The 22,306-nt window shown below is 50.2% G+C and overlaps 1 protein-coding gene across 2 annotated transcripts in view; it reads left to right on the forward strand.

The window, feature by feature from the left end:
* Positions 1-1,396: 1,396 nt before the first annotated feature.
* The window catches only part of Vwa5b1 (von Willebrand factor A domain containing 5B1), a 68,005-nt gene continuing 47,095 nt past the window's right edge, over positions 1,397-22,306 (forward strand). Inside the window, exons 1-3 of one of the 2 annotated variants that reach the window (XM_005353381.2) lie at positions 1,397-1,616; positions 1,897-2,193; positions 21,836-21,998. In XM_005353381.2, the coding sequence (XP_005353438.1) occupies positions 21,860-21,998 (139 nt within the window). In that variant the 5' untranslated portion in view covers positions 1,397-1,616; positions 1,897-2,193; positions 21,836-21,859. The remainder of the gene's footprint in view (positions 1,617-1,896; positions 2,194-21,835; positions 21,999-22,306) is intronic. The other variant, XM_026782060.1, reaches the window with a different exon arrangement.

The following is a 22,306-nucleotide window of genomic DNA, read 5'->3' on the forward strand; positions in this document are numbered from 1 at the left end:
TGTTCTGCTGGGGGGGGTCACCCTCAGCTGACCCACACTTATGAAGCTGGACGAGACCTGAGGCTCCAAGCGGCACGTCTAATGAAAGCCCTCTCAGAATTCTAATGTGGCTGTCTAATTGTGGAATCACTGGCTCAAGGACTTCTGGGTAAAACCAGGTCACCTATGGCCACAGGAAGAAAACTATGGAATATCTATTCCTTACACCAGAGCACCCATGGTAAATAATACTCACCACCCCTCGTATACCTCCAGAATCTGCCTCCTCTAAGTCAAATCCAGGAACATGTCTGATGGGGAAGGTAGGGTAGAGAAACGGAGACAGACAGACCTAAGTGTGAATCCCGGCTCTCAACCTTTTCTGCGCCTTCAGCTAAGAGCCTTGCCTCTCTGTATTCATTCACGAGGGGAGGGAAGCAGCTACCTCCAATGTTGCTAGGAACTCAGGGCTCCCCAGCTTGGCATACGGGGCCTGACACATAGTGGTATCTACTGAAGGCCAAGAGGATGGAATGCAATGTTTTCAGCAGAGAGACTGACGGGTGAGCGTGTGCAGCCCTGCTCTGCCGTTGCTTGTGGGTGCTCCTTGGGTAAGTTGCTCCACTCTGTACAGTTTCTCAATAACACTGGGCAGGGGGGACCCCTTCTTCTTGGAATTTTCCTTATGGAATAAGTGATTTGACACACACAGTCATTATTTGTTCCACCTTGCCTCCCTGGCTATCTTGTGTTATTAGTAGCACCCACCCTGTGTCTCCTCGTCTTTGGGACCTTTACCTTTGGGCCTGAAGTTTAGATTTGGTATTTCTACTTGCCTGACAATGAGAATTCTAGATCTGCCTGGCCTGATCTTAATAAAGCCCCTGGCTCTCTGAGTCACCCAAATTTCTACCCAGAGCCCCCACTTCCTGGAGCTGCCTAGAAATTTCTCCCATGATTGGCCTGGCCCTGGGTAACCAGTGATGGCTTGGGACCCACCAAAGACACTGGCAGATCTGCTTACTGCCTGGGACCACAGTACCCAGGGCCATCTGCTTGCCTGCATCATGGCCTCTTGGGGGGGAACTGGAGTGACAGCTTGGAACAGTTGTCTCACAGATGAACTTGCAGAGGAACAACACTGGGATCTGGGGGAGGCTAGCTCCAGAGTCAGGACCCTGGGAGCTCTGTCCAGCATTGAATTGCCTCAAGGTGCGGCGATTTGTTCCCCCTGGGAGGGGCTGCCCAAAAGCCTGCCATCCCAGGGAGCCAGACATTTGCTAGCAGTCCCTGCAGGGGTTAGCCAAGCCTGCTAAGTGGCCTCCTGCTTCCTCTTGTGCTTAGGAGAAGGGGGAAGGGAGGGCGCAGGGTGGGGGAAGGCTGCACAGTCGTGTGAGCCTGGGGTGATTGTCATGGTTACGCTCTGACAAAACAAATGGCTCTGCTTCCTGCAGGCCACCTAAACAGCCATCGCAATGTTGGCATTGATCAAGCCAGCTGCCAGGGCAGCCAGGCACTGGTCTCGGGTACCAGCGCCCAGCTTGGGAGCCCTCTCCAATAGCTTTGGCCACAGGGAAGCAGCTGCTGCGGCTGTGGGGAGAAGTGCTTGTCCTCACACATGTTGCTTCTGGGACAAGGTAAGGGTCGGTGCAACCAGTGCCCTGCAGTGCAAGGATAAGGGACCTCATCCCAAGTGCAGAGGGTGCGCATGAGTGTAGAGGCACGGGGAGTTTGGATGGAAGTGACTGAGCACTGTGTGCTCACTCTGTGGGGAGGGGCTCAGGAGGTTCCAGCATCAGAAGTGAGGATGTAACCACATGTTGCTCCCATGTCTCTCTCTCTCTCTCTCTCTCTCTCTCTCTCTCTCTCTCCTCCCTCCCTCTGTCTCTTCTCCTCCTTCTCCCTTTTCTTCCCTAGTGTCTGTTTTCTGTGTGTAATTCTCTCAGCGTCTCCTCCCTAAGTCTCTGTCTCTCTTTATCTGTCTGTCTCAGCCTCCCATCCCTGCCACCTCTTTCCACCATCTCCCTGTTCCCATCATTTCTAATCTGTCCTCTAGGGCTCCAGGGCAGTCAGTGCTCCGCGGGCTGCCCACCCTCGCTGCCAAGCTCCAGGCTCATGCCTGCTGCCCTCTGGGTGCCTGGCGTGCGACTGTCTCTACAGCCGCTGGCTGAGTGTGCTTTCTTCTCTGAGCCCTCACATCCTGGGATCCTGGAGGTAAGAAGGCTCTGAAGAGAGAGGGGGCATCCTTGGGTAGGGAGAGGTGGGGGGTCAGGGTATTTGGCACTCTGAACAGTGATTTCTGCTAACGTGCCAAGCCCCTGCTGGAAGTGCACTCATATCTCCTGCAGCGGCTCTGGAGGTCCTAGGAAGTCCTAGTGTTTTATTCTGATGCTCCTGTCTCAGCCAGTGGCACAGGAGGTTTGGGACTTGGGGGGCCAAAAGCCTCTAGCCCCTCCTCCACTCTGAAGAGCAACAGGCACCTCTCTTTCTCTCTCTCTCTCTCTCTCTCTCTCTCTCTCTCTCTCTCTCTCTTTCTCTCATCAGACAGTATACCCTTCTCCTTCACTTCCTCTGCTGGGACTTAAGCCTGTTTTCTGTGTCCACCTATCTAAACCAAGCAAGTCATGGGAACTGGGCAGAGGCCAAAGTGCACAGGGTGGCCTGTAGCTCACTTGGAGGAGGGGCACTCAAGGGCACAGAACTCCTGCAGTTAACTGGGATCAGAGTGGGGACTGAGCCCAGTGGTCCATGATATATGTGGGCTATGTACTGGGGAGGCATATAGAGGCACATTTCTGGAGGGAGATGATGTGTATGGAGCAAGTCACGTGAGTAGATGAAGTGGACCATGGTACATGTATATAAACATGTTCACATTTCAGGAATATATGTGCAGTGTGCTTTTTAACCAGTGATGCGAAGGGGATTAAGAGTGTGTGTGTGTGTGTGTGTGTGTGTGTGTGTGTGTGTGTGTGTGTGTGTGTATGAATTAAGATTGTTAAGACTGTGGGTTAAAGCCTGACCATGTAGTGACTGAGCAGGACTCCTGAGGTCTGACATATGAATGCAATGTGCTTCAGCTTTGGGGTGCTCATTCATCTCCAGGGGCAGTGTTTGGACCATTTCTAACCCAACTCAGGTCATAATTCATGACTCAATACAGTATGGGAACTGTGTGCCTCTGGGTAACCTGTGGGGCCCCTGTTTTTCAGGCTTGAGACAGGCCAAGATGCCTGACATGGGAGTGACTTGGGCTAGAAGTATCCCTCCACCATAGCTTTAGGAGCTGGGACACTCAGGGGCCTGTAGCCTCCTGTCATAACCACTGTCCCCAAACATGGACCAGATGTTGCTCTCAGGATGGTCCCTAGCCATTGGTCATCAGGCTGTGGGTCAAGTTATCCAGGTCCTGGGGAGATGTACCTGCGTGGTAACAATGTGCAGTGGTTGGAGGGAATTTGGGTGTCTACCGAGATACCCTCCCCAGCTCACCTAGTCAGCTTTGGCTGTCTGCCTCTCATAACTGTTCTCCTTCCAGAGAGTACCTCCTCTGACTGGCTGTTCTCTCAGGGCCAGACAGGTGATGTCAACCGTAGCCCTAGGGAAGTCATCTGTATAAACATCCTGGGGAAAAGAGCCTGAAGAAGGGGCACCTAGGGTCCTGGACAAAGACCATGGCCTTGGCCTTTTTCTTGGTTCAGGTTTGGCTGTGTGCCGTGGTTTCTCACAGGGCCTCCAAAGACGTAGCTCCAGAGCCCAATGGCCAAGCCCTACAGACTCTCTTGGTCTCATAGGCTCCCTTTCTTTAGCCAAACTGGGGAGAGCAAAGCCATGTCAGGTGACATTCTAGCAGCAGGGAGGTAGAGTAGAAACGGATCAGCAGAGTCAGTGAACCAACCGACATGGCTCCAGCCTAAGGCGTGCAGGAGGACACAGGTCTTTCAGTCTTGCTAACTCCACCCAGTTTCTCTCCTTCGCCTCGGGCACTTACCTAGCCATAGAGCTGACCCCTGGAACCCTCTATATACCTGGATTCTTTATAGCAAGGGGATTGGGGTCCAGAGTGTTCAGTGAGGGACAAGGACTAAGATTGGGGGTCAAGGGTGTTAGTGCAGGGGAGTGGAGGAAGCCACAGAGGCATGAGGCCCTGTGGAAAAAGAGAGGCAGGAAAGTAAGTGTCTTTTCTATGGCGGGCTGTGTAGACGGGTGGAGAAGGAACAGAACGGTTTGGTCCCCAGAGTGTTGAGTCAGTTTGCACGATCAGGCAGGGCGGGTAGGGAAAGGGACAGGAATGAAAGTCACTGAGTCATTGGATGCCACCTGATGCCAGGTACTTGTCTGGGTGTTGGGTTTCTGTTCTCGAGGAAATGAGAGCTCAAGTTGGAGAGGGTGGTAATCTATTTCCTAAGCTTATGTCAACCAGTACCCACAAGAAGAGCCCTTGAATTTGCGCTCTAGGAGGGATGAAGGGCCGAGATAGTCTGGGGCTCAGAAGCCATTGTAGACATCCATGGATCGTCCACTTGCTCACTGTAGCTAGGAGAGACTGAGCCACTGTGAGAGAGAGCAGAGAGCTGGCAAGGGGGACAGCCTGGGATAAGAGCTTGAGGGACATTCACCTCCAGCTACTGGCCTCACTGTCTCCCGGCCCTGGGAATGAACTCACAGAAGCAGGAGAGGGAGCAGTTGGAGAGGAGGCCAGTGGCTAGTGTGACTGTGCCAGACCCTTACCCTGGTGCAACGGCAATGCCATTTTATTAGAGAGAGGCTGGAGTTGGGGCAAGTGGCCTAGCATTTCCTCAGTAGGTGCTGCAGGCCGGGTATGTGTGAGAAGAGACACTAAGGGTCTTCATGCTACTTCTAGAGATATTCAGATCACTCCATGAATGGCAGCTCTTACATATACCTCAGAGGAGGAATCTAGATGGACTTCATGGAAGAGGAGGCGGGGCTTAAAAGAGCCCAGCATGGTAGGTAGCTTTAGAGAAAACCCGGTCATGGGTGGTAAGGCTCGGAGTCAAGGAATGAGAATAGTCCAGGGCACAGAGTCAGGACTAATGAACAAGCACAAATTATAAGAGCCTGTGAAAGAGTCTATGGGATCAGGGCTCTTGAATCTGCCATGGGACCTGGAGAAATTGGGAGGATCTTGGTCCTGTATCCATTCTGAAGCCCATTGCTAAGTGATGGGCTGTGAAGTCTTCCTCTTTCTGCATCTGCACTAGGACCCAGACTCCTGCCTGGAGACTGCTCAGAGTCTCTTCTCAGGAGACTATGACAGAAAACAGGCTAGAGCAGGGAGCTAGAGAACAGCCTACAATGGCACCAAGCAGGCATAGCTCCAGGAAAGGGGTGGTCTATCAGGTTTATATTGTATCCCCACTTCTTTGTTCAGGCACCTTGCAGACCTCTGCCTAATCTGAGACTCTTAGCTGGAGTCTAAGCTTAAAAGTTGTCCCCATCAGGGTCTTGGAGGGAAGCTCACAAACCTGAATTAGATTCCCAGAACCCACTTAAAAACCCCGAGTGTCATGGAAAGTGATTGTAATTCCAGCTTTGGAGGAGCTGAGACGGTGGATCGCTAGGGCTCGCTAGCTAGCCAGTCTTCTCTAATCGGTGAGCTCCAGGCCTGGGAAAGACCCTGGCTCAAAAGGAGGTAGATGGCATTCCTAAGGATGACACCAAAGATTGACCTCTGACCTACACACACACACACACACACACACGCACACAGGCACTCATACTCACACACACATATGCACACACACACACACACACACACACACACACACACACACGCTCTCTTATGGTTTCTATTCCCGTGATAAAGCACCATTAGCAAAAGCAACTTGGGGAAGAAAGAGTCTATTTCAACTTCTAGCTCTCAGGCCACACCTTGTCGCCGAAGGAAGTCAGGACAGGGATCCAAGGCTGGAACCTGGAAGCAGGAGCTGACACAGTGCCCCTGGAGGAACATGGTTTACTGCCTTGTTCCTCACGGCTTGCTCATTCTGCTTTCTTATAGCACCCAGACCAGGAATGGAACCACACACAGTGGCCTATGCCTGCCCACATCAATCATTAATAAGAAAATGCCCAAAAGATTTGTCTACAGGCCAATCTATGGAGACATTTTCCCAACTGAGAGTCCTTCTTCCCAAATGAGTCTAGCTTGTGCCAAGTTGACATAAAACTAACACACACCCTACACACCCACACACCCACACACATACACACACACACACCCTGCACACACCCCATACACACACCCTGTATGCCCCACATGCCCTGCATACACACCCTGCACACACCCCATACACACACCTCATACACACACCCTGGATACACATCCTGCACATGTACACAAAGTTCACCTCACAGAAGGATACTAATGAACTGAGTCCTTGTGCAAATGGTCAGCATAAGCACCTGCCCTTACTCAGGCCCATGTCAACCCCTGCCCATTGGTTGGCACCTGTCTCCATCGGTGTCTCGGAGGAGAAGAGATGGCCACAGAAAGCCAAAGAATTACACCATGGAACCGAAATCTCAGGGAAGCCATGAGATTGAACGAGGAGATTTAGAAGGGATGTTGGGTCTTTTGTTGTAAGCAGAGGCTGCTTGTTCATTTCCCGGCCATCCAGACCGGAAAAAATCACACAGAAACTATGTTAATTAAATCACTTTTTAGACTATTAGCACTGGCTTCCTATTGGCTAGCTCTTACATCTTTGAATTAACCCATTTCTGTTCATCTGTGTATTGCTATGTGGTTGTGGCCTACCGGTAAGTTTCCACCTGGCATCTGGCGTCTGTTTCCTGCTGCCGCTACATGGCTTCTCACTGACTCTGCCTTCTTTCCTCCTCTCTCTGCTTGGAACTCCTACCTTGTTGGATTCTGCTAAGTCACTGACCGAAACAGCTTTATTCATTAACCAATAAGGGCAGCACATAGACAGCAGGACTTCCCACACCATTTTGACCCAAGCAATGCCATAGACAAAGGAGAACCTGGCCACCAGGCCAATGAATGGCAGGAAAAGAGAAAATTGACAGCCGTGAAGTATGAAACATCACAGTGAGCTAAGCAGAGAATTCTCTAGAAAACTTGTACCTACCCAACTCAATACTTAATTTGCTCTTTGTTCATTTACAGTTTTTGTTGTTTATTTGTTTGTTTTAGTATTTTTGTTTTGTTTGGTTTTGTTTGTTTGGTTAGTTGGTTGGTTTTTTGAGACAGGGTTTCTCTGTGTAGCCCTGGCTATTCTGGAACTTGCTCTGTAGACCAGGCTGGTTTCATTCTCAGATATCCGCCTGCCTCTGCCTACCGAGTGCTGGGATTAAAAGTGTGCGCCACCACCATCCAGCTTCATTGAAAATTTTAATATGCACTTATAATCTTATAATCAATGTAGAATTCTGTTTTCAAGTTTTTAATCTTGCTTTTTTCCAAAATAAAATCCCAGCTGAAAACTTTCCTCACCATTTCCCATGAAACCTGGTCCCTGTTTTAAGTGGAATCTAGGGTCTATCTCTGATCCAGTTATTGGGGGACAGGATAGGAGTCTGTGTTTTAAAACTTGTGAGTTGAGTAAGTGAGTGAACGAGGAGGGAATGGGGAGCTGTTGCTGGAACTGGGAACTTTCAACCGTTGTTGGGTTGTTGCTTCCACACTGTCCACCACCACACCTCACTCCTCTGTTCATTTAGTCAACATTTAATGAGCATCCGCTGGGTGCTAGCCACTCTCCTGAACACTGTTGGGAAAACGAAAACTGTCTTCATGGTATTTATTCCATAGTGCGACCACTAGTCAGTGTCCTTTTCTGCCATGCCCCAGTCTCTGCCCCTGACCATCATCTTAGCTTACAGACCAGAGCAATCATGGCTTCACTAGCCAGGTTCCATTGTGTCGCGGTAACAATAAGCACATGTTCGTGCCACATGCCCAAAGCAGGTCACATGTCATCAAGGAATGCCACCGCTCCTACACCCGTTTATCCAAGATTGCTATGGCAGGCAGGAAACAGGACATCGCTAAGCACACACTGGCTTTCAAAGTCTTCAGTCCAAAAGCAAAGGGCTTTACTTATGCATAACTCACAGGCTGAAGCAAGACACACTTCAGGTTTTCAAGGGGGCAGGGGCACACAGCCTGCCCTGTCTCTATGATGAGGAGAGCCCAGATCTGCTCAGCAGCGTCGAGATCCCTCTAGGTTTAACCAAAAGAACATGGGCGCCTGTCAGAACACTCACAGGACATAGGGCAGAGTGGAGAGATTAACCTAGAATAGCCGTGTGCAGGGTCTTAGCTCAACCCCAGTCCTTGGCTCTCAGCTCTAATCAGCAGATGAGACTCCCTGTGGTAAGAGTCAAACTCCCACCCCTTAGCTGGGCAGCAGTCTAGCTTTAGCAGAAGACTCAACCCTCCTTTGCTTCCCATCTAAGCCCAGGTTCCCTGATCCTGAAGAGGGAGTCATGGGGCCACTGGCTTTTGTCTCTTGTTTTCCCTCTCCCCTGGCTCTTTGTGCTCTAACGTTTATGGATGTGGCGGTGCCTTGATTACAAATTGCACAAGGTATGAACGAACAGCGGTGCTTTTATGACTCACGGCTGCATTTGAAAATGTTAATTGGCCACAGGCTAAAAGCTCCCTGGACAACTTTTAATTACATCATTTTTACTCTTTCAAGCCACCGAAGACTTTTCCGAGGTGGCCCATGCACAAGCCCTTTTCGAGGTCTGAGCTTGGCTACCTTGGCCACGTCCTCCTATGACCCCTACATAGGAAGAGTCCATCATCATGCCTTCCAAAGTCAGCCGCAACTCTCACTATGGAGGTTGCCACCTCCTGTCTCAGCACTCAGATTGATAGGCAGGAGGGCTGATCGTGACTTGGAGGCCAGCCTGTACTGTATAGTGAACACCAAAAAATAAATAAAAATAAAAAAGCTGGGGGACGGGGAGCTGGTTGCTGTGTGTCAGGCCTGTTGTATTTCCTCCTGATGGCACTGGGTAGCCAGGTTAAGTTCTGTGCCCTTCGCACAGGTCAGGAAACAGAGGCTTAGCCATGTGAAGTAATGTATCATGTCACTGGGTGGTACACACCAGAGCCTGGCTTCAAGCTGAATTCTGTCAGGGATCTAAGGCAAGAGCATGTGGTTCCCAGGCCTACTGAGGAGGATGGCAGCTACCTCCTCTCTCACTCTGATTGGCTTAGTCTCCATTGCTAACACCTCTGGTTGGTATCAGGGCCTCTCAAAAAGAGGATTTTCTGGTGGCTAAGGGATCCCCTATCTCTGGGTGTTGCTACGACATTGTAGGAAACATGGAGACATGGCTTTGTCAGGGTTCTGGTCCCACATCATCATCTACTACAAGCTCCCTGACCCAGGTGGGTTTCTTAACTTCTGTTTACTCAAATCATCTCTAAATCAAAACAAAGGGATGCTCACACCTAGAGAGTCCCGAGAAACTGGGTGATAATCCAGGCATGCTGATTAATACAACACTTGACTCTACTGCCATCTGTTTGGAGTTAGGCCTCTGAGTCCACAAATCCTATTTCTGTAAGCCCAGTTGACACTGGGGGCGCTCAGCATCCCAAAGGCAGTGACTCCCACCTGTGACTTATTAATTTTCTGAGGGTTCACATAAGCCCAGGGGCACAACAAACCATGTTCCAGGTTGGTTCTCCTGCTGCTTGGTGCCAGTGCCTGGAGAGAGCTACGTTGAGATGGCTCCTTCCCTTTCATTCTGTCACTGGCCCATAGAGGTCACGTGCTTAGTGCTGATGGCAGGAGAGTAAAGAGGCTGAACTGCTGGTTAGAAACTTTCACCCCACCCCAAGGACGGGAACCAGGGTGGAAGGAATCCAGAGGGCACACCCAGAATCCAGGGAAATATGAACAAGAGCAAGCTGGCTGCAGGTGCACTGATTGAAGGCAGCGAGCAGCAGAGGGCCATGGTCCAAACTATAGGTTCCCGAACTTGGGTTCAAATCCCGCCTCTATCGCCATGTGACTGTGTGACCGGGAGGCTTACTTAACCTCTCTGATATTGGTCCCCTACCCTGTAAAGGGATAATCTGTCTTACAGAAATTCAACGAGAGCATGAGGATCCTCCAGAAACCTACCATGGACAGTTTCCTTAAAAGGGCAGGGTGGTAGGGATGCAACACAGGGCGTGGCTTCTGATCTGACCTGTCCTGTGTCTCCAAAGTCCCTCAGTCCCTGGACTGCCCACTAAGGAAAAAAGCCTGGCATTTACTTTCCTAGCAGATGTCTGGCCTGGGCACAGCTCAGTGGGGCTCATTCTACCCGGGTCCCTCATTCACTAGTTCTGTAAACAGGCATTGAAGGGTGATAGGGTTCAGAAAGTGACTGCCCAAGCCGGAGGCCCACCACCCAAGGCTGTGTCACCTTTAGCAGGGGTTGGAGCCTTTCCAGGTCTCAATTCTCTTGCCTGCAAAATGGGAGTGGTAGGCTAATTAATAGCCATGCCCGCTTTCCTGGCCAGGCCTGAGGATTACCCCCACCTCCTCCTAGAAAGCATTCGGGGTTATACCTGGCATTGCGTCGGTGTATTGTTGTTTCATTTTTTTTTAACTGTTTTGGACATTTTTCTGTATGCTGGGAATAAAACAAAGACAATGACATCTCTGGTTCCTACCCCTAGGTCTCACACTCTTAGAAACCTTAGGCAAAGACAGACACTAAACCTGTGCCAAAAGCCCTCTCTCAAGGGCAATTTCAGAGTAGCCCTTTCTCCATCCGTCATCCTATGCACTCCTCCGCAAGCAGGTAGGCATGGACTGGAAGCCATGTTAAGGATCCATTTAGTGCCTCTCCACGGGGCTCCAGGGATGCTGGCAGCTGGGAAGGGGGGAGGCTCACCTTTAAAGGTACCGCAGAAAGGTGGTTTAAACTGAATTTGTGGGAACAGAATCCAATTTTCCTAGCAACGCGTGGCATTGTTTGAGAAGACTTCAGCTCTGCAATCTCCCTGGGGCCCCAGGGAACAGGCCACCTGCCAGTCAGCAACATTAGCAGGCACTTAAGCCATACCTCCAAGCAGCTAAGGATGTTGATGGAGATCCTATTTCTTCTGAGTTTATAGGTGCCACCTGCTTGGTTCTCCCTTCTCCAGCCAGTCACTCCCTCTTAGTCAGAAAGTTCAGGAAGTGTGGACAGCCTGGGCCTCTGCCTTCTTGGAGGTGACTGTCTTGGACACCAGCACTGGCCAAACTCCATTCTCCCAGGCAAGAGGACACTCTCTGAACACCGGGGATAGAGAGGCTGGGCATTTTCTGCTTAATCATTTTTCCAGGAAAGACTACGGATGCCTCTGAGATGGGGTGCTATGAGCTTTGGGCTTAAGGAGAAAAATTTCTCTACTATTATAGATGAGCCCACAGCCAGGACCTTAGTCTCACTCCCTGATAATATAGTCTATCCTATTCACTTACCCACAAAGCCAGTACATGGCATCCACTCATTGTGTTTGTTTGCTGTGGGTCTTAGTATGTGGTTCAGGCTGGCCTCAAGCTATGGTCTTTCCTCCTTAGTCTCCAAAGAACTGGGATTACAGGCATGTGACACCACATCCTAGCAGTATCAACTATGGGTCCCACACTGAGGGGGACGACAGACATCGTTTTACTATTTAGTTAATTTGGTCGGTTCACATACAAAGTACCAGGCTGCATCTAGGCATCTTCATACAGATGTGCTGGTATACTTTGTCCTCATCCTGACCCTCTCCCCTTGCCTCCGGTGTACTCGCCCCACATCCAGCTTCTCGGTGCTTTCATATCCCATGGATATTCTATTACACTCTATTTCCTACCTCCGTTAAGATCTCTTCCTGCCTCTCATAAGCCCCTTTCTGCTTCCATGACCTCTATACATGCGTACAAACACACACACCTACACCCATGCGTAACTTTAAACCTAGGTTCTGCATCTGTGAGAAGATGGGGCTTGTGGTAGTCTTTCTGAGTCTGGCTTATTTCACTAAACATCCATGGTTTTTCACTCTGCCCATTTTCCTACAGATGTCATGATTTCACTTTTCTTTATGGCCACATCTGCTGTGACTATGTGCCCCCTTTTCTTTACCCATTCATCTGTCCATAGACATCCAGACTTGCGTCATTTCCCCAGCTAGTGTAAGTAGTGCAATGATCAACACGGGTGTGCAAGTGTCTCTGTTTTAACCTGGAGTCCTTCAGGGAAATTCCCGGGAACGCCATGATTGGATTGTACAGTACAGAATTCTGCTTTTTCTTTTTCTTTTTTTTTCTTTTGAGGATGCCCTGTATTGATTTCCACTGTGGCTATGCAGGTGTCTATTCCCAGGAACCGTGAAGGGTTCTTCCCGCACTTCTCCAGCGTTGGCTACCGCTTGTCCTTTTGATGACAGCCATTCTGACTAGGGTGAGACCGTCTCAAAACAGCTTTAATTTGCAGTACCCTGGTAACTAAGAGTGTTTGTTGAATATGTTGAAGACTGTTTATTGGCCGTTTGTGTTTCTTCTCATGAGAGTTGTCTGTTCGGTTCATTAGCCTGTGTGCTGATTGGCTCATTTAGTTTCCAGTGTTTATTTCTTCAGTTCTTTATATATCCTAGATATTAATTCTCCTGTCTGGTGTGGAGGCGGCAAATATGCTTTCCCTTTGTGTAGGCTGTCTCTGCTGACTGTTTTATGTAATTCTGTTGGTCAATACTTACAATCCTTTCTTGTGCTGCTGGGATCCTATCCAGAAAAGCCCTGCCTATGCCTATGGACAGAGTCTCTGCCTCCAGTACTACTGGAATGGGTCCTGGTTGAGTGACTGCAGAAGAGGACACAAAATATGAGAACAGGGACCATGTCTGTCTTGTCCCTGGCCACTGGCTGGGCCTGGCACAGACTCTAGCCTTCGGTAGGCATGCCCCGTGCATCTGCTGATGAAATACAGCACACTCAAAGGAAATACAAGGCATGAGAATTGCTGGCTTTCTCTGCAGGAAGGACTTGGAGGGCTCCATGGAAATGGGGGCCTCTGAGCTGGGCCTTGAAAGAGGCTAAGATTCCCTCCAGGGCCCCGGTTAAGGCAGCAACACCAGAAGACAGAGCTCAGAGTAATGGGGGGCTCCATCCTGATGAGCTCCAGGATGAGATGAACGCAATAGAGGTGGGGATCTGGCCCATGGATGGGTGATCCTGGAATGGGAACCAGAATGTGGGAACCCTAGAATTCTAGAAGCTTAGTACAATTGACTTAGACTCTGGAAACTTACTCACTGTGGACCACTTTGATGGAAGGATTGAGTTGCCAGACTATGGTTGGGTCTTGAGCTCCCTCAAGAAGTGAAAGGACTTTCTAGAGGTACCAGAAGGAATGGGACCCCAAAAACTGAGGTAAGAGGGTGGGATTGAGCCCAGGTTAAAGCGATGAGTTTGTACTCTGTCTAGTACAAGCCCTGCTGAACATGATCTGGGATGGGGGGATCTGGCCAGGTTGGGGGTGTGAGACTTCCAAATGCCAGGACAGAGCCAAATGGCCGTGTCTGAGACAGTAATGTTGAGTTGTTCTCAGTTAAACAGATTTTATTTCCTGAATGAGACCCTGATCAGAAATCTGATCGGCAGAAATCCATGGGAACCTCTCTACTCTGCGGGTGTGCAGAAAGCTAAGTCCTGGAGCACTAACTCGGGCATTCAAGGCACACAGCACCGGAACAGAAGGGCCTATTGCTTTGATAGCTGTTCTATATGCTCTAATGCCTAGTAAGTCTCCAGCATTCCTCTGAACACAGGCCTAGCCACACTGGTCGAGGTCCTACCTCTGTGCTTCTTTTGTTGTTGTTGTTGTTTGGTTGGTTGTTTGGTTTTTCGTTTGTTCATTTGTTTTTCTTTTGGGGCAGTGCTAGGAATCAAAGGGCCCTGTATACATGCTGGACAAGTGCTCTACCAATGTGCTGTAGCCCAGTCCTTTCTAAATCTCTTTTCACAATGTCAAAGTCCCCTAGCAAAGGAGTGTAGAGAACCCCAGGCCCCAGGAGCCCTGACATAGATGCTCCCCATCCTACCTGTGAGAGTTGGAGATGCCGATTCCAGAATTCTTCTGCCTGCTCCTTTCTATCCCTATTCTGTCTCCCATCCGCAGTACAAGCTGAGAAGCAGCTCAGGACAGGGACAAGGTTGCGGAAGGGGGAGGGGCTAGTGCCCATTGAGGCTGGTCTCTGGAAAGCTGTGAGTCTGAACTCGTGAAGTGGTGCAGAGGTACAAACCCTAATAGTGTCGGTCAGCACAGAGGGCCTATGAAGGCACCCCCATGAGAGAGCTTTCTCTGAACCAAGCCTCACAGAGGCAAAGAGGTCACAGCCAGTGCTCACAGAGAACTTGTCAGCCTGTCCACAACAGATGGATGGTTGCCATGCCTTGGGATATGGAATGTGACAGACAAGGCACCACGGGATACGGAAGCCATGGAGAGATATCAAGAGTGTCAAGAAAGACTTCATGGGGCTGGAGAGATGGCTCAGCCAGTAGAGCGCTTGCCATGTAATCAGGAAGACCTGGTTTGGGTTCCTAGAACCCATGAGGAAAATGCACAAGCATGGTGGTGTACATCCCAAATCTCAGGGCTGAGGGGATGCAGACAGGCAGGTCCCAGGGACTCACTGGCCAGCCAACCTAGTCAAATCAGTAAGTTCCAGGTAACAGTAAGACACCCTGTCTCGAAAAAAATAAGGTAGAAGGTTTCCTCAGACATAATACCTGAGGTTAACTCTGGCCTCCACACACATGAACATGACCCTGCACACATATACACCATTCAGGTAGACAAACACACACACACACACACACAACTCCTACAGATAGATACATATATACATATTCAATACAGATACGCACACATACATACAAGCACACTCCAAACACACACACTCTCAAACATACATAGACACACTCCATACAGATACATATGTGCACACACACACTACACACACACACTCCATACAGATACACACACACAGAGATACACATACCTACATCACAACACACACACGCTATACATATATACATAGTACATGCATACACACATACAATACAGGTATACACACATATACTTCATACAGATACACATACGAACATGTACCTACACATACACACACACACAGAGAAAGACACGAATGGGGGAGGGGACAGGAGAATAGGCTTTGCATGATGAATGGGACTTTGAAAAACAGAGAAGGTGACAGCCATTATCCCAGAAAAAAAGTTCCAGGATGACAAAAAACAGCGTGTTTGAGCCTCGGTGAGATCAGAATGTAGGAGGAAGGTTGATATACAGGACTTGGCTGGAGGTGACACTGGTCAGAGATGAGGGCCCACGGGGAAAGCCTTGAAGAAGATGCAAGGAATTTGGCTTTGCCCCACTGGACAAAGGCAATGGAAGTCAATTAAGGAGAAACGGAGGCATGTGGGCATGTGTGTATATGGCAATAAAGAAAGACTGGGCTGAAGGAGCACTTAGGATGTTACGGGGTGGTCCAGAGGACAGCAATGAAGCAACAGGACTCGGTAGATGTGGAGACAAGAGAACACTTTGGGAAACCTCTCAAGGCTTAGAAGAAAACTTAGTTCAGAAAGCAGCGTGTCCCCACGGTGAAGCGTGTGGACTCCACAGTCCCGCTGCTAGGGCTCGTCTCCAAGCCTCACCACTTCCCAGCTGTGGGATCTTGAACAAGTCCTCTCACCTCCCTGAACCTCGGTGTTTTGTCTATAAAAGAGAGATAGGAAGGGGCCAGTAAGGTGTCCCGGAGAGTAAAAGATGCTTCCGGTCAGAGCAGACCACCCGAGTCTGATTCATGGCGCCCGCATGGTGGGAGGAGAGAACCGACTCCCTGCAGCTGTTCCCTGACTTCCACAGGCATGCTGTGTCATGCACACGCACAGTAAATAAAACGCAAGAGATTTTAACAAAAGGTAGGAAGAGTAGCTTGCCTCTCATGCACGTTGCCAAATTACAGGTTCATGGCACTCGGAGTGGGATTCATCCATTCGCGGAGCATCTGCTGTGGGCGACGCTGTTCTCTCGGTAACAGATACAACAGCAAACAAGCTAAAACACAATCCCACCCTCGTAGGCTCATACTCTAGAAGAGCGCGGGGACACGTTAGACAAGATAAACAGAATACACATTGGAACAGGTGTGTGTGGCAAGGAAGAGACTCAGCAGGGGAGTCTGGGAAGCTGTGGGTAATACCCCAGAGCAGTCGCCAGTGGGGTCTGAAGCTGAGGCTTCAGTGGAGATAGAGACAAAGCAAGAAAAGAGCAAAGGATGCTGGGTCAAGAGAAAAAGGCAGGAGCAGATGCATTGTCCCCAGAGATGCTAATGGAGCCAGGATGGTAGCAGGGCTGGAAAGGGAGGCCCTGAGGCAGGGGCCAGGGAATGTGTGATTGGGACTATGGGCACAGAAAGCAACAGAAAGAGGCCAACAAGCCAACAAGCACTGGGGCTCCCTCAGAGAGATTTTTCCAGGACACAAGAGTGGTGTTCTCATAACAGTAAGGGGGACCAAGCAAGGCATCCATCTGACCCTGCCACTGAGGTACCAACCCAGGAAATCAGCAGATAGTACAGGTTAGGTTCATCCTAACTCAGGATGCAGAGTCCCAGGAGTTGAATGGCATATGAGGATTGGTGGCTGTAGTGGCCCTATGGGAGATGGGCTGTGGCCAGGAGCTGGTCCAGGCATGGGAGATTCAGGGAGATGGACTATGGTCAGGAGCTGGTCCAGGCACATAGAATAGTTAAGCATCCTCTCTATGAAACTGTGGATTGTTACAAGAGAATTGGGCCTTGTTGCGGGAGGAAAGGAAGGTTTAGGGACTCAGTGTCACACACAGGAACGGAACCTAATGACTTCAGCTTACAGGGCTCCTCAGAGGAGTCGCTGAGGAATCCGGTAGCCACTCCTCTCCCTCAGGAGAACCAACAGCTGGCTTGCTATTGGGATTCAGGATGCGTTAATAATGAATACTTCCTCATTGCCTTATCAGTGCAAGGCTGGTTCACGGGGCTTGGGATTTGGCCATGAGAAAGCCAGGCTCTGTCCCTGCCCTGTGGAGGGGAAGCAGATGCTGAACGACAGCCAGAATAAACAGCTATTTCTGATGTGCGTGCAAGGCTGCTACAGAAAGAGGAAGTCAAGCGAGTCCTGGAGGAAAAGGCTGAGGGAAGGGGTTGCCAGGTTAAATGAAACATCAGTATGTGCCTGCCTTAGCAAAGGCCCGAAAGGGGAGCGAGCCATGCAGACATCCAGGAGAAGGCTATTTCTAGGTGTGGGGACATCCGCGCGAAAGACCTCAGACAGAAGAGCTGGAGAGACGAAACCATGGGGGTGGGGGGGAGGGTGGTTCACAAGGAAATCCAGTCTGCAGGGCCTTAAGATCCATGGAGCACATCAGGGGGTTTTTACTCTGGCAGTCACATGACTGTGTTCTTACCTTCAAAGGGTGGTTGTGACTGCTTCGCTGAGAACAGGGAACCGTGGGGTGGGGGGGGGAGCTCATGAATGGGTCAGATTCTAGGCGTGCAGTCTCGCTGTCTGTCCCTTGTGCTACCATCTGTAGCCACACCCTGCCTTGTCCCCACCACAGAAAGCCAGCACCGAGTGTCCTTTGACGTCCTTCAGCAGCTGATAGTCACTCATTCATTTTTTCTCTATAAATATTTATTGAGCCAGGCATAAATACAAATAGCGTCCCGAGCAGGCAGAAGGCTATCATTTGAGCTTCGGCATTTCTAAGCCACCAGAGGCCACCTTTGATACCCTAGAAAGCCACAGGGAATTCGTACAGGTACCTCATTCAGTATGAGATCCAGGGGAAACTGGTCTCGCACCTCATGCCCTTCCCATCATTCCATCTGCTCCTCAGGGAACATGAAACCGCAAACAAATGATCACTCAGAACACCCCTTCTCTAAACCTTCCTGCCTGCCTTCCTCAGCCTCTCTTAAAAGTTTTGTGTGTTTTGAGACAGGATCTCCCGAGCTCTAGCTGGCCTGGAAGTTTCTGTGTAGGTCAGGCTGGCCTTGAATTCACAGAAACCAGGAGTTCTCGCGTGAAGCAGGCTTTTTCCTTTTCATTTGGTTTAGGACTCACACTTGAAAAATGTTGCCGCCCACTTTTAGGATGGGTCTTCCCCCACCTAAAATTAACCTAACCAAGATAATCGACTATCGACCCTGATGTACTGAACCTCCAGCCAGTACTAGATCCCATCCTCAGGACAGACCAGGGTCTCACACGCATAGCTCTGGAGATGGGTGGGTTTGCCACTATCTCTCAGGATTCCCTAGAGCCTGCTGCTCACTGGAGGCCCAGGCTGGGAATGGAGCCAGGAGAAAGGACACCCAACATAATTGCTCTCCAACAACCTCAGGGACCTACCAAAAGACCATCAGACACGGCAGCCATTGTGTCAGCACGTTCTTCAGCCGCCACCAAACTCGTCTAGGACCAAACACATCTCTCGCCAGGCCTCAGGGTCCTGTCAGCACAAGATTAACACCTTATCAGTTCTGCGAAGAGTAAATGAGACAATATATGTGTGGCTCATTGTCGTCGCCTAATAAATTCTCGCTGTCATTTGCGGTGACTTCTTGACTCCCCAGTTTCATCTGTTACAAGATTATAAACTCTCTGAGATAAAGCCGTGTCTTATCTTCGTCTCCTCAGAGGCTATAGAGGATCTGAAACACAGTAGAGACTTATCAATGCTGGCAAACGTGTGTGAATAAGGGCCCTTGGGGTGGAAAGTCTACCTCTCCCAGGTTTTCAAGCTTTTGTACATGCATATACTGTTGAGCACCCGACATACGTCTGTTCCTCCTTTTTCTCACCTGTCTGCCTCCTCCTGGTCCCCATTGTCCTCCACTAATAATTTTGCTTCCACTTTCACGATACATGCATGAGCCTACATGCAAACATATATGTTATTATGTGTATCAACATGAAATCTGGGAACCACAAGGGAAAGACAACCTGGGATCTGTCTTTCTGCGGCTGACTTGTTTTCTGTAATGTGATTATCCCTGGCTGCATGCATTTCCCTGCAAATAGTGACTTCATTCTTCCTGAGGAATCTAAGATATCCCACCATGTTACAGACCTCATTTTCTACGTGACTGCCATTCTGATGGGTGGCTTGGGCTCTCAGCACGGTTTTTGACTTGCATTCCTCTGGTAGCTAGTGAAGTTGAATATTTTTTAAATACTTTGGGTCATCTGCATTTCACCTGTTGAGAACCGCTCATTCCCTTAAGTCATTAATCAATTGGCTCATTTTATTTCTTGTTGTTTAGTTTTGAGTTCCGTGCGCAGTCTATACGCTAACCCTTTTTATCAGATGAATGGAGAATTTCTCCCATCCTGTTGACCAACCCTTCATGTAACTATTTCCTTTGCCGTACAGAAGCTTTTAAATCTCACAGGTCCCATGTGTCAATCTTTGGCCTTACTGTGGATCAGCATCAAGAGGGTCTTTTTAGAGCCAGTCTGGCCTAGGTTGCAGAACCTCCCATCCATACCCACTTTCTGGGTGTAAGGCATAGGATGGGAAGAGTGGGCTGGAAAAGATGCCCGTGCCACACTCTACCCCAGAATGTACCAAGGCTCGAGTCCAAGTCCGCAGTACATCTGGTTTCCCCCATCAACATTCTGGACAGTAGAGAAACTGTGGGAGAAGGAAGAGAGAGGACCACAGATAGCGTGGGATGCGGCTCACTCAGGAAATGAAGTCTGTCATCCTTGCTTGCTTCCTGCAAGAGGCCGGCCTCTGCTCTGGCCAGCAAGACAGACAACAGAGCACTGGAGCCAGCGGGGTGCTCCCAGCTCTCTTCCGCCTTCCGTTATCAGCCAGCCTGTCAGGAGATAAAGCCAGCAGAGCTGTCTGGGCTCCAGTCACAAGGGAGAAGATAATTAAAAAGATGACGCTGGCCAGGCCATGGAGAGGGCGGGCAGGGGGAGACACCTGAGAATCTCACTGGAGACATCAATAGGACAGAAACTGGAAGCACAACCTTCCCTGAGAAGGGGCAGAGTACTCAGCACTTAGCAAATAGTGCCATCAGATGGAAAAAGGTCACCAGTCCAGGAGCTTTGCCTGGCTCAGACAGAAAGAGGAAACCCAGAAAGACCCCCACTTACACCTTCGCTCCCCACCATTCAGAAGCATTTGCCTTTGTGGGAGGTCCTCAGAGACTCATTAGGTCTCCATTCACAGTCCTGAAGATTCAGATCCGGGAAGATCTAGATGGTAAAAGGATGAAGCAATTTGTTATTCTTTCCACTCAGTTGGCACTGAGAGGTCAAAGGAGAACCAATTAGGTCCTACCCACATCTCCTACAGAGAACAGTTACAAAATAACCTCGCAGGACTAAAGATGCTCAGATGAGCTGGTAGAAATATGACAGCAGAGAGAAGATGGGGTGGGAGAGAGGGATGAAGGATGCTGGGCAGAGATAGTCTGCCCTCGACCATTCTGGAGGAGGAGGCAGGAGGAGGAGGAGGACGAGGACGAGGACGAGGACGAGGACGAGGAGGACGACGGGGACGGGGACGAGGACGAGGACGAGGACGAGGAGGACGAGGAGGAGGACGAGGACGAGGAGGACGAGGAGGACGAGGAGGACGAGGAGGACGAAGAGGAGGAGGAGGAGGAGGAGGAGGAGGATGAGGAGGACGAGGAGGAGAAGGAGAAAGCTCCTCCATCAAAAGCAGGAGTGGGGTCAGACTTGCAGGCAGCATGGCAACACAGAGGCAAGAAGAGGAAGCTGCTGAGCCCCTAGTGCTTGAACTGCATTGCTAAGGGGTGGGGCTTAGGTGAAGAATGGGCCCTGAACCAGTTTGCATTCAAAGGGCTTTGATGGCCATTGGTAGGTAAAAGAGAGTGGCAGGGATGATGGGGACATGCTCACTTTGTGTGCTGGAATGGGCCTTCTGGCCAATGGCTTCAGCCAGAAAGAGTATATTCTATGGCAGGAAGAGATAAAGTCCAGGTGGAGGTGGCACCTTGGGACCTGTGTGCTGGTGTCGGAGAAGGAAGGCCATGGATAGATTCAAGGGCTTTCCCAGAGAGAAGTCCCAGCCCAGCCATGGATCGGGTATGGGGAATGGCAAGAAAGACCCATCTGGAAGGATGGCAACTGTCCTGATTTGGGGGTCTTTAGTGACTTTTACCCCTCCTTTTTTGGTTTTTCGAGACAGGGTTTCTCTGTGGATTTGGAGCCTGTCCTGGAACTAGCTCTTGTAGACCAGGCTGGCCTCAAACTCACAGAGATCCGCCTGCCTCTGCCTCCCGAGTGCTGGGATTAAAGGTGTGCACCACCACCGCCCAGCTGACTTTTAACCCTTAACAACCCACGTGTTGGCTGCAGCAAGTTGGTTTTCTGCAGCCAGGGGAAGGGATCTGGAGAACTGCCGCAGTCAATACCTTCATTTCACAGAGAAAATGTTATGTTCAAAAATCAGGAGCCATAAGGATGGGGTGAGACGTGAGCCCCTCATCCCCACCCACACACAAACCAGGAGGAGGGGGAGTAAGTAAGTCCAAACTGTTTGGTTGGTCACTTCCGCGCTGGCCCTCACTCTGGGTGCCATCGGGTTTTTAGCTTTTCTACCTGTGCCGTGAGATATCAGTGACCAAGTCCCCTGCTCTCGGGATGCTCATTAACTCTGAAGTCCCCAAGGTAAGCAAAGACCATGAGGCTGCAGTTTTTAGGGCACTCAATTGAGATTAGGCTTGGAGGGTTATGGGCCTCTCCTCGTTACCCAACTGCCCTGTCTCCTCCAGGCCCTGAGCTGAGGAGCCAACAGAATGCCTGGCTTGCTGAACCGCATCACAGGGGCAAATCTGCCTCTCACCGTGTCTGATGTCACCTCCTATGTCAGCGGCTATGCCCTGGGGCTCACGGCCTCCCTCACCTACGGCAACCTGGAGGCTCAACCCTTCCAAGGTAACCCCGTGTGGATTTCCTGGAACCGCCTCTTCCACATTGAGCCCTTGTCCTGTCACTCACTAGCTCGCAGGTACTGGGCTCCTTTCTGCTGGGCTCCTTCCTCTGCAAAATGGGATTTCTAGGACGGCCCCACAGGTTTGAAGTGAAGGAGAACAGAAAGCAGGAAGAGCTAAGATTCGGGTTCTGGGAGGAGGAATTGCTGAAGTAGCAGTACCTGACGAGAAGCCGCATGGGTGGAAGTGTGGATAGGAGCTATCACTGGCAGTAGTCTGGGTAGAGGAAAGGGGCTGGCTGTCACACACCTC

The sequence above is a fragment of the Microtus ochrogaster genome, chromosome 10 (genome assembly GCF_000317375.1).
Source record: "Microtus ochrogaster isolate Prairie Vole_2 chromosome 10, MicOch1.0, whole genome shotgun sequence".
In the NCBI taxonomy this organism is placed as follows: Eukaryota; Metazoa; Chordata; class Mammalia; order Rodentia; family Cricetidae; genus Microtus; species Microtus ochrogaster.